At 42.7% G+C, this 15135-nt stretch overlaps 1 protein-coding gene and 1 long non-coding RNA gene across 6 annotated transcripts in view; one reads left to right on the forward strand and one right to left on the reverse strand.

Annotated features, from left to right (window-relative positions):
• Positions 1-15135, forward strand: part of LOC309658378 — a 201766-nt gene that overhangs the window by 58062 nt on the left and 128569 nt on the right. The window lies entirely within an intron of this gene.
• The window catches only part of LOC309658360 (uncharacterized protein), a 40818-nt gene that overhangs the window by 15326 nt on the left and 10357 nt on the right, over positions 1-15135 (reverse strand). For 4 of the 5 annotated variants that reach the window (XM_082456839.1, XM_082456836.1, XM_082456837.1 and 1 more), the window contains exons 2-6: positions 14943-15051; positions 3028-3116; positions 2367-2493; positions 1477-1560; positions 474-556 (exon numbers count right to left, since the gene is read on the reverse strand). In XM_082456839.1, coding sequence (XP_082312965.1) covers positions 474-556; positions 1477-1560; positions 2367-2493; positions 3028-3075 — 342 coding nt within the window. In that variant the 5' untranslated portion in view covers positions 3076-3116; positions 14943-15051. The remainder of the gene's footprint in view (positions 1-473; positions 557-1476; positions 1561-2366; positions 2494-3027; positions 3117-14942; positions 15052-15135) is intronic. The other variant, XM_082456840.1, reaches the window with a different exon arrangement.

Genomic DNA, 15135 nt, shown 5'->3' on the forward strand with positions numbered 1-15135 from the left:
GGTAACTAAAGGTTTTCTCACTTTCACTGCACTCGTGGGAATTCTCCCCCATAGAAAGTGTGTACAGTAAAGAAGGCAGATTCCTACCTTAGAAGTTGCTACCACTTTCAGAGCACACAAATTGAGTAGAGGGAATCCTCGGCCACAAGGTTCCATCATGGCCACATTCATAAGCCTTCTTAGGTACAGAATTTTTTTTTCTGATAGTTGTTTAAAACAAAAACTGAATCCTGTGTCAATTCTAAGTCTTATTTATGGACCTGCTTACTTGTGGGACCTCTCCATGAATCAATATGGAAATCAGTTTAGAATGTTCCCCAAATTCATGACACCCCAAGACTCTCTCCTGAGACACGACTTCTCTTGGGTGAAGGCCACTGACTGACCCCATGTCTCGCCAGGTTGTTGTGCTGTTCTATCTCATGGCAATTCCCTCCTGCAGAGAACCAGCAATGAGCCCTCGTGAGCCTTACCCCTTTCCTGCCGGTAAATGGTTTTTCCCAAACTTTATTCCACTTGGCAGTGGTCTCTTTGGTTTTAAGTTGAGAATTCTGGTCTGAAATGAATCGGAGGAAAAAACACTTAAGTTCCTGGAGAAATAAATGGTGAGATAAAGGTGATTTAAAAAAAAAAAAAAAAAAAAAAAAGCCAGGCCCACATAGATTTTTTCATATACTGACCCTAAACATGAGAAGGCAATGTGACGGGAAAGAATGCACCAGCAGTTAAAGACAGACTCCAAGGATTTCAGCAATGTGTAGAATTCGACAAGGATGTGAACAAGGGGTGGAAATGGCAAAGTGACTGGCTAAGAAACAATTTTGTTAAAAATGAGACGGCTGCTAATAGTCTGAGACAGGGCACTATATCATGCAAGCAAAGTGTGAAGACAGTGGGAAAATGGGCAAGTAGCACACCTGGAAATGTTCTGGAAAGAGGAAGCAGTACTCAGTACTCTGTACTGACCTATATGGGAAAAGAATCTAAAAAAGAGTGGATATATGTATATGTATAACTGATTCACTTTGCTGTACAACAGAGACCAACACAACATTGTAAATCAACTATACCCCAATAAAAATGAATTTAAAAAAAAAAGAAAGCAGAACAGAGCTTTTTCTAAGAGCAGACGTGGGAGAAACAACAAGGATTCACTGCACAGCACAGGGAGCTATATTCGGCATCTTGTAATAACCTATAATGGAAAAGAATTGAAACACAAAAAAGAATATAGATATATACATATATGTATAACCAAATCACTTTGCTGTACACCTGAAACTAATACAATATTGTGAATCAACTACACTTCAATTTTAAAAAAAGGTGGGAAGAAAGAAAAGAGAGAAGGAAAGGAGAGGAAGGGAAGCAGAAGCTTCGAGGGGAAACTCACCCCAAGTGGCCGGAGATAATTTCTTAGACAAAGATGACATTTGAGAAACTCCCTAAAAAGGGCTCCTCTTGCCCAGGGCTCACCTGCACAGGTGTCTTGGAGAACTCTCCTCTTCTTGGTCCTCAGCTCCTCCTGGGTGAGCAGGCTGGGTTTACGGAGATGATACCCTGGCACGTGGGGAAAGACACATTAGGTGGGGGCAGTGCAGGGACGGAAACAGGAGCTCCCCCCCCGCCCAGAGTAGGGCCGACACTTTCGGCAAATGGGCATGTGTGAACCCACGAGCAGTAACATGATGGTACCCAGGACCCCAAACTCTAAACTACCCATCATGCCCTACAGGGATCAGGGATCCTCAGACCCAAGCTCAGAGACACACTTCAGGAGCATGGAAGCTTCCAATCATGAAGAAAACTAAGTCAGTGTAATGGATGAATCTTCACTCTCAAGAGGGAGACACTAGACTAGGGGCTGGTGACTGCAGCCCAGGGGTTAACCACCTGCTTCTGAAAGTCAAATTTTATTGGAACACACTCCGCAGATGGTACATTTGTTTATGTACCATCTGCGGTGGCTTCGGCACTACAGCGGCAGCATTGAGAAGTTGCAAGAGACCCGAGGGCCCACTAAGCTGAAAATATTTCCTCTCTGTCCCCTTAAGGAAAAGTGTGCTCACCCCCACTCTACAACGTCACTGCTTTTTTTGGGGGCTGGGGGACCGTGTCATGAGGCTTCCAGGATCTTAGTTCCCCGACCAGGGATCGAACCCAGGCCCTTGGCAGTGAAAGCGCAGAGTCCTAAGCACTGGACCGCCAGGGAATTCCCTACAGTGTCACTTCTTAAGGGTGGGCCACATCTCCTTCTGTGTCACTCTCTTCCCAAGAGCAAGAACAGTTCCTGCAACATAGCAGATGCCGGAGAAAGGTTTGCAGCAAAAACCAATAAATGAAGAGATGAGGCCAACCTCACTCACCCACGGAGGCCAGGTTCCTGTAGTTCTCCAGCATCACGTCTCGGTACAGGATTTTCTGACGGGGGGCCAGCAGGGCCCACTCCTCCTGGGAGAAGTCCACCGCTACTTCCTGGAAGGTCACCGGGTCCTGAAACATCACACATTCGGGCTCAGCTAAGGCTCATCTCCAACAGTGTCCCAGGAGGGCAGGGTGTGAGGAGGACATTGCCTGGGCACTGACGCTTGGGAAGTTCAGACAGGAAGGTGAGCTCGCCCTCAGCAATCCCTTCCAGCCCCATAGGTGTATTAGTTCTTCAGTGAACAGTTGAACTTTCCAACTAGACTGTGAACCCATCCAGCCTGGGTCCCCTCACTCAGGCGCCACACAGCACTGAGCTCCCAGCGGCCTGGGAGGAATACTTAGTAAATGAATGAGTGATGTTCCCAAGAGTTCCTGAGACAAAGTGGTCTCATAGCCTTTCTTGGTTTTCTGTCACAGCCCACAAGTGAGTATACTGAAAAAAATTCATAAATACTGAGGCAATGAGAGCATTCTCCAGGAAGTCCCTTAGCCACAATTAGAGGAAGCATGGGGACAAGTCCCGGTGAGGTTTGAGGCTCCAGGCCACCCACACTCAGGGAAGGGAGATGCCACGTTGGACATAGGGGGATATCTGGTTACCTGTGACCAGGTGGTCAGCAGCTCTGGAGCCACCCCTTCCTCCTCCATGTTCCCCTCCTGGCGACAGGTGGGGTCTTGAGCAGGCACAGCTAGAGGACAAGACAGGGGCCATGAGAGATGGGCCATGCCTAGATTCCACCCCGCACAAGCCTGGACGCTGCTTCACAAGACCTTGCAAGAAGCAAAGCACAAGCCCACCCACCTGCAGGCAGATTTCCTGAAAGGCCAGGGAGGTCCTGTCTCTCTCACAATCGGAAAAGAGGCCTGTGGGCCTTGCTGCCCATGGGGAAGGCTAGTAAACTCCTGTGACTGTTGAGGGTACTCAAGCTTCAGAACAGTTTTGCAAGTCGTATAAGTCGAAAACAAGGAGGGGAATTCCCTGGTGGTCCTGTGGTTAGGACTCTGAGCTTTTACTGCCAAGGGCCCGGGTTCAACCCCTGGTCGGGGAACTAAGATACCACAAGCTGTGCAGCCTGGCAAAAAAAGACAGAAAGAAAGGGAGGAAGGGAGGAAGAAAGAGAGAGAAAGAGAGAGAGGAAGGGAGGGTGGGAGGGAGGGAGGAAACAAGGAATAATGCAATATTATCCCCCAAGTATCTCAAACCCTAAAAGGCACCGACCCTGACACAAGCAGACTCAGGGGCTCCTAGGACTCACTCCCACCTTGTCCTGGCCTTTGGAAGCCCTGGAGGAAGAGGGTCTCAGGAAAATAGTGGCCAGGGCATGATCTACCTCCAGGAGGGGGCTCAAGGGGGAAGAAGGCCCATGTGGGAGAGGGCAGACAGCAGAAGCAAGAAGAACTACAATTCTGCAGCCTGTGGAACAAAAACCACATTCACAGAGAGACAGACAAGATGAAAAGGCAGAGGGCTATGTACCAGATGAAGGAACAAGATAAAACCCCAGAAAAACTAAATGAAGTGGAGATAGGCAACCTCCCAGAAAAAGAATTCAGAATAATGATAGTGAAGATGATACAGGACCTCGGGAAAAGAATGGAGGCAAAGATCAAGAAGATGCAAGAAATGTTTAACAAAGACCTAGAAGAATTAAAGAACAAACAAACAGAGATGAACAATACAATAACTGAAATGAAAAATACACTAGAAGGAATCAATTGCAGAATAACTGAGGCAGAACAACGGATAAGTGACCTGGAAGACAGAATGGTGGAATTCACTGCCATGTAACAGAATAAAGAAAAAAGAATGAAAAGAAATGAAGACAGCCTACGAGACCTCTGGGACAACATTAAACACAACAACATTCTCATTATAGGGGTCCCAGAGGGAGAAGAGAGAGAGAAAGGACCCGAGAAAATATTTGAAGAGAGTATAGTCGAAAACTTCCCTAACATGGGAAAGGAAATAGCCACCCAAGTCCAGGAAGCACAGAGAGTCCCAGGCAGGATAAACCCAAGGAGAAACACACCAAGACACATAGTAATAAAACTGACAAAAATTAAAGACAAAGAAAAATTATTGAAAGCAACAAGGGAAAAATGACAAATAACATACAAGGGAACTCCTATAAGGTTAACAGCTGATTTCTCAGCAGAAATTCTACAAGCAAGAAGGGAGTGGCATGATATATTTAAAGTGATGAAAAGGAAGAACCTACAACCAAGATTACTCTATCTACCCGGCAAGGATCTCATTCAGATTTTTTTTTAATTAATTTATTTATTTATGGCTGTATTGGGTCTTCGTTTCTGTGCGAGGGCTTTCTCTAGTTGCAGCAAGCGGGGGCCACTCTTCATCGCGGTGCGCGGGCCTCTCATTATTGTGGCCTCTCTTGCTGTGGAGCACAGGCTCCAGACGCGCAGGCTCAGTAATTGTGGCTCATGGGCCCAGCCGCTCCGCGGCATGTGGGATCCTCCCAGACCAGGGCTCGAACCCGTGTCCCCTGCATTAGCAGGCAGATTCTCAACCACTGCGCCACCAGGGAAGCCCTCGCATTCAGATTTGACAGAGAAATCAAAAGTTTTACAGACAAGCAAAAGCTAAGAGAATTCAGCATCACCAAACCAGCTCTACAACAAATGCTAAAGGAACTTCTCTAAGTGGGAAACACAAGAGAAGAAAAGGACCTACAAAAACAAACCCATAACAATGGTAATAGGAACATACATATTGATAATTGCCTTAAATGTGAATGGATTAAATGGTCCAACCAAAAGACACAGGCTCGCTGAATGGATACAAAAACAAGACCCATATATATGCTGTCTACAAGAGACCCACTTCAGACCTAGGGACACATACAGACTGAAAGTGAGGGGATGGAAAAAGATATTGCATGCAGATGGAAATCAAAAGAAAGCTGGAGTAGCAATACTCATATCAGATAAAATAGACTTTAAAATAAAGAATGTTACAAGAGACAAGGAAGACACTACATAATGATCAAGGGATCAATCCAAGAAGAAGATATAACAATTATAAATATATATACACCCAACATAGGAGCACCTCAATACATAAGGCAACTGCTAACAGCTATAAAAGAGGAAATCGACAGTAACACAATAATAGTGGGGGACCTTAACACCTCACTTACACCAATGGACAGGTCATCCAAACAGAAAATTAACAAGGAAACACAAGCTTTAAATGACACAATAGACCAGATAGATTTAATTGATATTTATAGGACATTCCATCCAAAAACAACAGAATACACTTTCTTCTCAAGTGTGCATGGAACATTCTCCAGGATAGATCACATCTTGGGTCACAAATCAAGCCTCAGTAAATTTAAGAAAATTGAAATCATATCAAGCATCTTTTCTGACCACAATGCTATGAGATTAGAAATCAATTACAGGGAAAAAAACGTATAAAACACCAACAAATGAAGGCTAAACAAAACGTTACTAAATAACCAAGACATCACTGAAGAAATCAAAGAGGAAATCAAAAAATACCTAGAGACAAATGAAAACGAAAGGATGAATCCAAAACCTATGGGACACAGCAAAAGCAGTTCTAAGAGGGAAGTTTATAGCAATACAAGCCTACCTCAGGAAACAAGAAAAATCTCAAATAAACAATCTAACCTTACACCTAAAGGAACTAGAGAAAGAAGAACAAACAAAACCCAAAGTTAATAGAAGGAAAGAAATCATAAAGATCAGAGCAGAAATAAATAGAAACAAAAAAATAAAAAGAAGGCCCACGTGGGAGTGGGTAGAGCTTGCTGACTGGGGTGTCCGGGGAGGAAAGTGGGGGGGAAGGGGGGCAGAGGGACCAGAAACTGAGTCAAGATGAGGGCAAAGGAGCATATGGATTTACACCTCATGACTAGCTTATCGGAAGTTTTGCACGAAGAGTGTTCTGTTCCTATTTATATTTTTTTAAGATCATTTTGGCTGCTGTTCACAGGACAGAACTGGGGAGGGCAAGGATAGAAGCAGGCGGCTGGTGAAGGGCAGCTGCAGGGCCCAGGACACCTTGGAAGAGGCCAGGAGCAGCAGAGAGATTCTAAGTGATTAGTATGGTATACATATCAGAGGAAACATCAAAGGATTTGCTAGGGAATTAGACTGGGGTGGAAGGGGACATGGGGGAAACCCAAAGCCAATAACACAAGGTAGAGAAACCATGGAGGATCACTGGATCCTTTATACTGACAATGTTGAACTTTTTTTTTTTTTTTTTGCGGGCGGAGAGGGCCACACCAAATGGCTTGCGGGATCTTAGTTCCCTGACCCGGGATTGAACCCAGGCCCATGGCAGTGAAAGTGCTGAGTCCTAACTACTGGACCACCAGGGAATTTCTGACAGTGTTGAACTTTATACCTGAGCCCTGTGGTCCTAGAAAACAGCAATGGGACTTCCCTGGTGGTCCAGTGGTTAAGACTCTATGTTCCCAATGCAGGGGGCATGGGTTCAATCCCTGGTCAGGGACCTAAGATCCCACATGTCACACAGCACAGCCAAAAAAATAAATAAAATAAATATACTTTAAAAAAAAAAAAAAAAAGAAGAAGAAAAAGAAAACAGCAGTGGGTAAGAAATCCCCCCAACCCTTTGTGTCCTGCAATGAAACACCCTTCCCCACACAACTTAGGTAAGACCCAAGGATGACCCCTTTGTTTACCTATGACAAGACCAGGCAGAGACTGTCCAAATTCCCCATATCTGTCTCATGAATAGTAGCTAAACCGTCTGTCCCCGCCCCCCCAACAACCTGGACAAAACTTCACCAAACTTCAATCAGGCTTCTCTCCACCCACCCACCTCCCACCATGCCCCTGGGCCACTGAACTCTGGCCTACCCTTGAGCCTGGAAAACAGCTGTCCTTCCGGATCTCACTTCCCAGCCTTGTTTACTCTTTCTGATCAAAGAAAAGCCTGACCCTGGGGTGGGAGTGTTGGGTCATTAGCAAGTCTCTCCTTACAATACTAATAAACTGGGTAAATAATGGCCATTGCTTGAGAGGGAAAGATTAAGGAGGGGCAGGTTTGTTCAAGGTGAGGTGTGGCAGAGACAAAAATATATATATTTTGTATAACCTGAAAATTAATAATGATGTATATATCATATATACTCTACACATATATATTTAACAAATAGCAAATATTTTCCCATCAAACTAAAAGGGGTACACGCCATGAAAGCTCAGGCACTAGGGAACTCAGGAGCTCAGAGGGTGTGGGTATCTATCCCTCTGACCACCCTCTCGCCACTCCTTGGCAAAAGACGAGGGGGCTGCCAGCTGGAGGTTTCAGGAAGGAAAGGAAATTTCCTCCTGGAGCAGGGCCACTCCCACAAGGCACACTCCCTCAGAAAGAGGTTTGATAGAGCAGAGGCTTTTTTTGCAAGGATATATCAAGGCCTATTCTTAGGCTCGTGGGAACGAGGGGGACTGGGGGGAATAACTTCAAATTGTGGTGGACCAGCAGGCTGAGAGAGGGCTTCCAGGGATGTCTTATCTGGGCTCCAGGTTCGGGCAGCCATCTGCCCTCAGCACCCGGTAGACAAACTGTATAGCCACAGATGACAAAAGATGACCAGGGGCCCGTGGCAGCTGGGGCTGTGCTGGGGATATTTGGAATTTATGTGTATAAAATTTTTAAATATCCCTATGCCTTCAAACCAGCAACTTGTAGGACTGTAAACAAGAGGAACCCTGGCACCTGTGGCGATATAGACAGATGAAATAGATGTGTGTCTGTATTCAAGCTTGTTTACTACAAACTGTTTATAATGGGTAAAAACTAGAACCAACCAAAACATCCCGTTACAGTATAGCAAGGGGCTAAAGAATTATCAGATATTTGTATATGGGATATGATTACAGTGTTTAAAACAAAACCAAACAACTGACACAGATCTGAAGACAAAGTATAAATACATTTACATAATTTATAAAATATATATGTGTATTGAAAATGACTGCGAGGTGAAGGCTTTTTTTTTTAATATAAATTTATTTATTTATTTTTGGCTGTGTTGGGTCTTCGTTGCTGCATGCGGGCTTTCTTTAGTGGCGGCGAGCGGGGGCTACTCTTCCTTGCGGTGCACAGGCTCTAGGCGCTCGAGCTTCGGTAGTTGTGGCACGCAGGCTCAGTAGTTGTGGCTCACGGGCTCTAGAGCACAGGTTCAGTAGTTGTGGCACACGGGCTCTAGAGCACAGGCTCAGTAGTTGTGGCACACGGGCTTAGTTGCTCAGCGGCATGTGGGATCTTCCCGGACCAGGGCTCGAACCTGGGTCCCCTATATTGGCAGGCAGATTCTTAACCACTGCGCCACCAGGGAAGCCCCGAGGCGAAGGCTTTGAATAAACATTTCTCCAAAGATAATATATAAATGGCCAATAAGCACACAAAAAGATGCTCAACATCAGTAATCATTAGGAAAATGCAAATCAGAACCATCATGAGATACCACTTCATACCCGTTAGGATGGCATGAGGGAGGAAGGGAGGGAGGGAGGGAGGGAAAGAGGAAGGGGGAAAGAGGGAAAGAGAGAAAGGAGAAATGAAATAACAAGTGTTGGAGAGGAAGTGGAGAAACTGGAACCCTTGTGGGAATGTGAAATGATGCAGCCACTGTAGAAAAGTGTGGCGGTTCCTCACAACCCTTAACCAGAGTTACCTTAACAGAGATCCAGCAATTCTATTTCTGGGTATACACACCCAAAAGAATTGAAAACAAAGCCGAACAGATATTTGCACACTAATATTCATAGCAGCATTATTCACAATAGATGAAAGATAGAAACAGCCCAAATGTCCATCAACAGATGAATGGATAAACAAAATGTGTATACTTACAATGGAATATTATTCACCCTTATAAAGGAATGAAATTCTGACACGTGCTACAACGTGGAAGAATTTTGAATACATTATGTTAAGTGAAATAAGCTGGACACCAAAGGACAAATGTTGTATGATTCCACTTATCTGAGGTATGTAGGTAACAGTCAACTTCATAGAGAAAGAAAGTAAAACAGAGGGTGCCAGGGACTGGGAGTTACGGTTCTGGGGAGTTATTGTTTAATGGGGACAGTTTCAGTTTGGGAAAATGAAAAAGTTCTGGAGATGGATGGCGGTGATGACCGCACAACAATGTATTATGTACTTAGTGCTACTGAAAAGTACCCTCAAAAAAGGTTAAAAGGTAAATTTTATGTTACATATAGTTTACTACAATTAAAAAAAAAACTGCAAAGACATACCTACATTGGTAACACTGGGGCCCTCTGGAGAAGAACATGACACTGTTTCATGTGCACTTGGCAGGGGAAACATGAAGGGAAATGTTGACATTTTTACTCTACAGTTTCCTGAATTATTTTAATGTTAAACAACATATCCACACATTACCTGTGTAACTGAGAAAAATTAAACTGTCAAGTACAAACAAAAATGATGTATGGGGACTTCCCTGGTGGTCCAGTGGGTAAGACTCCATGCTCCCAATGCAGGGGGCCAGGGTTCGATCCCTAGTCCGGGAACTAGATCCTGCGTGCATGCCGCAACTAAGAGTCAGCATGCTGAAACTAAGAGTTCGCAGGCTGCAACTAAGACGTCCACATGCTGCAACTAAGTCTGCATGCCGCAACTAAAGATCCCACGTGCCACAACTAAGACCCAGCGCAGCTAAAGTAAATAAATATTTTTAAAAAAATGATGTATGTAGCTGAAGCATCACCCCTGCACATGGCTAATCTCATGGATCAAAGGGACTTTTGCTCTCTCACCTACATGCACACACCAAGTGACTTCCACTTGGAACCTTGGCAACCAAAAGAAGAGCCTTTTTTAAAAAAAATTTATTTTATTGAAGTATAGTTGATTTACATTGTTGTGTTCATTTCTGCTGTACAGCAAAGTGATTCAGTTATACATGTACATATTCTTTTTTATATTCTTTTCCATTATGGTTTATCACAGGATATTGAATATAGTTCCCTGTGCTATACAGCAGGACCTTGTTGTTCATCCATTCTATATATACTAGTTTGCATCTGCTAACCCCAAACTCCCAATCCATCCCTCCCCCCTCCCCCTCCCCCTTGGCAACCACAAGCCTGTTCTCTATGTCTGTTTCTGTTTCGTAGATAGGTTCATTTGTGTCATATTTTAGATTCCACATATAAGTGATATCATATGGTATCTGTCTTTCTGGAAGAGCCTTTTAAATCAAACAACTATTTAGCTTCATGAAATGCATCCTTTTACATTATTTTATCATTAGAAATAGTGTGAAGCAAACATTATTGTGCACTGTAAGGCAACATTATTGTAAGTTGCATGTAATGTGCCCAAGTTGTGGCCTGTAGCATGTCCCACCTGGAAGATTCCAATGTTTTCCAGACTGGTTCCTCTGCCCCCTTTTATCTCTATGTCTTAAGAGTTAACAGTGCTCCATGAAGTCGACAGAATTCTCTTGGGGAGGAAAAAGCCCACAGATCTGATTATGCCCCTTCCCTTAAGGACTTAAGAACTTCTAGAATACCTCCTCCAATCACAACAGGGAAGACCCTCCCACATCTGGCTCCAAGCAGCCTTCCACACACCTACCCAGCCCTCCCCGGCATGAATGCTTGCTGAAGAATGACTGGGGGGCAGACCAGGGTCCTTCTGGTCTCGGTGCTGGGTTTTGGGGGCAAAACTCTCTCCTGAGAATTTGCAAACACAAGTCCACTTCCCGTGGGTATCAGGCCAAATTCACAATACCTCTGTGGTCCAAAACATCTCCAGCAGGGAACTGGCATGAGCATATGAACGTTACTTTCGGAAAAATTCAGCTCCCACCAGGTCATAAAAGAGTCCTACCCATGGATTCCCCAAACCCACGCTGACACTGAAAAGTTCCATATGTCAAGGATACACCAGATAATAATAAGGAGCCCATCTCATTCATGAGCATAAATGCAAACAGCAGAGAGAAGGTATCAGCACACTGAATGTACCTTAGTAAAATGTATAAATGAAAAATTTATAAATAAATGTAAAATATAAAGAATGTAAAATACATTTATAAATAATAAATAATACAAATAAAAAATGTATAGATAAAATGTGTAAATAAACGTAACATGTAAAAAAAGTTTAAAATGTATAAATGAAAATAAAAATAAAGGGAATTCTCTGGTGGTTCAGTGGTTAGGACTCTGCGCTTCCACTGCAGGCGGCATGGGTTCAATCCCTGGTCAGGGAACTAAGATCCCACAAGCCACGTGGTGTCAATAAATAAATAAATTAATTAATTAATTAATTAATTAATTAAAAAAAAGATAATCTACCACAACCACAAAGGGATCCAAGTCAGGTTTAACATTTTAAAAAAAACCAATTCATGGAATTTACAACATTAATAGACTGAAGGAGAAAAACCATATGATCATCTCAATAGATTCAGAAAACATTTTTTAAAATTAATTAATTAATTAATTAATTAAATTTTTGGCTGCGTTGTGTCTTTGTTGCTGCGCATGGGGCTTCTCTAGTTGTGGTGAGGGGGGGCTACTCTTCGTTGCGGTGCACAGACTTCTCATTGCTGTGGCTTCTTATTGCGGAGCACGGGCTCTAGGCACGCGGGCTTCAGTAGTTGTGGCGCATGGGTTTAGTTGCTCTGTGGCATGTGGGGTCTTCCCGGCCCAGGGCTCAAACCCGTGTTGGCAGGCAGATTCTTAACCACTGCACCGCCAGGGAAGCCCCCAGTAAACATATTTGATAAAATCACTATCTATTCAATGACAAAAAAAGAAAAGTCAGGACCTCCCTGGTGGTCCAGTGGTTAAGATCCCTCGCTTCCACTGCAGGGTTCTATCCTAGTCGGGAAACTAAGATCCCACAGGCCAAGCAGAGCGCCAAAAAAAAAAGTTAACAAATAAGAAAAGGGGAACTTCCCTGGCAGTCCAGTGGTTAAGACTCTGCGCTCCCAATGCAGGGGCCTGGGTTCCATGCCTGGTCAGGGAACTAGATCCCGCATGCTGCCAACTAAGAGCCCGTGTGCCGCAACTAAAAAAAAAAAAGATCCCACATGCTGCAACAAAGATCTTGCACGCAGCAACGAAGATCCCACATGCCACATCGAAGACCCGGCGCAGCCAAATAAATAAATATTAAAAAAAAAATTAAAAAGGAGGTAACAGGCTCATCGGAAAAGTTTTCTAAAAACCTACACCTTAAGCTCAATATCAAAAAAACAAACAACCCAATTAAAAAATGGGTGGAAGACCTAAATACACATTTCACCAAAGAAAACATACAGATGGCCAAGAGGCACATGAAAAGATGCTCAACATCACTAATTATTAGAGAAACGCAAATCAAACTACAGTGAGGTATCACTGACTCAATAATCAGAATGCCATCATCAAAAAATCTGCAAACAATAAATGCTGGAGAGGGTGTGGCGAAAAGGGAACCCTCTTGCACTGTTGGTGGGAATGTAAATTGATACAGCTACTATGGAGAACAGTATGGAGGTTCCTTAAAAGACTAAAAATAGAACTACCATATGACCCAGCAATCCCACTACTGGGCATCTACCCTGAGATAACCATAATTCAGAAGGACACATGTACCCCAATGTTCATTGCAGCACTATTTACAATAGCCAGGACATGGAAACAACCTAAATGTCCAACAACAGATGAATGGATAAAGAAGATGTGGTACATATATAAAATAGAATATTAGCCATAAAAAGGAACGAAATTGGGTCATTTGTAGAGATGTGGATGGACCTAGAATCTGTCATACAGAGTGAAGTAAGCCAGAAAGAGAAAAACAAATATCGTATATTAATGCATATATATGGAATCTAAAAAGAAGGGTACAGATGAACCTATATGCAGGGCAGGAATAGAGACACAGACATACAGAATGGACATGTGGACACAGCGGGGGAAGGGGAGGGTGGGACAAATTGGGAGATTAGGTTTGACATAAATACACTACCATGTGTAAAATAGATAGCTAGTGGGGACCTGCTCTATAGCACAGGGAGCTCAGCTCAGTGCTCTGTGACTACCTAGATGGGTGGGATGGGGGGTGGGGTGGGAGGGAGGTCCAAGAGGGAGGGGATATAGATATACATATAGCTGATTCCCTTTATTGTACAGCAGAAACTAACACAACATTATAAAGCAATTATACTTCAATAAAAAAAATTAAAAGGGCTTCCCTGGTGGCGCAGTGGTTAAGAATCCGCCTGCCAATGCAGGGGACACGGGTTCAATCTCTGGTCCGGGAAGATCCCACATGCCACGGAGCACCTAAGCCCGTGCGCCGCAACTACTGAGGCTGCGTGCCGCAGCTACTGAAGCCCACACACCTAGAGCCCCGTGCTCCGCAACAAGAGAAACCACTGCAATGAGAAGGCTGAGCACTGCAAGGAAGAGTAGCCCCTGCTCGCTGCAACTATAGAAAGCCCGCGCACAGCAACGAAGACCCAATGCAGCCAAAAATAAATAAATAAAAAATAAATTATTTTTTTAAATTAATAAATAAAAATTTAAAAATAAAAAATAAATTATTTATATTATAGTTTATAGAAGTTATAATTTATATGATTTAAATTATATTATCAATCATGCTATTACTTAGCATCTTTAGTCCTATTATCAAGTATATTATTAATTATAGTTTATCATTTTGTATTATACCATATTATATTATTAATAATATAACAGTATTTCATATGATACATTATTAATAATATAAATGTAATTATGTTATAATTAATATATAATTCTATTTCAGTTATATAATTCCATCAGTTTATGTAATTCCAATTATATACAGTTCAAGGACATGAAAAAATAATGTCTGGTGACAGGAATCACAAAGTAGCAGCTCTTAGAGTTGGAGACTGTCTGGGAAAGGGCACCCGGAACTTTCTAGGGTGATGGGAAACTCATATCCTTGATTGGGATGTTAGTTATTCAGATGAACATATTTGGCAAACCTCTTGAAATTGTTCACTTAAGATCTGTGTATTTCATTTTTGGTAAACTTTGCCTCAATTTTTAAAAGCCATTTTTAAAATTTGGGGGAAAACAAACAAATAAATAAAGAAATGGGCAGGGGTCCTCTAAAAAATAATAAAAAAATTAAATTTAAAAATTAAAAAAATAAATAAAAACATACACCTTCCAGAATGTGGTAACTGAACTGAGGTTACAAAAGAGAATGTTTTTAAGAGACACATGCTGAGATCTTTAGAGGTGAAGGGTTATTTCTGCAACTTACTCTCAAATGGTTCAAAAAAGATAGTGTTGACAATTATTACATGTATAGAGAGAGAGAAAAAAAAATGTGGCAAAATGTTAACAAATGTTGAATCTAGACAAAGAGCAAATGAGATTTCACTGTCCTGTTCTTACAATTTTTTATTCTGTAAGCTTAAAATGTTTTCCAAATGAAAACAAAAAAAGGAGCCATAACTTACTGGTGAAAAGTTGAAAAATTTCCCTTTGAAGTCCGAAGAAAGACAAGGATGGCAGCTGTCACCACTTTATGTCATGATGGTACTGGAGGTCCCCATCAGGGCAGTAAAGCTGAAAAAGCAAAGAAAAGAATACTTTGAGGACTGGAAAGGGAAAAACACATCCGTCATTATTCACAGATGAATGCAGTATGCA

This window comes from Balaenoptera physalus (genome assembly GCF_965194825.1).
Source record: "Balaenoptera physalus genome assembly, chromosome: 3".
NCBI classification, from domain to species: Eukaryota; Metazoa; Chordata; class Mammalia; order Artiodactyla; family Balaenopteridae; genus Balaenoptera; species Balaenoptera physalus.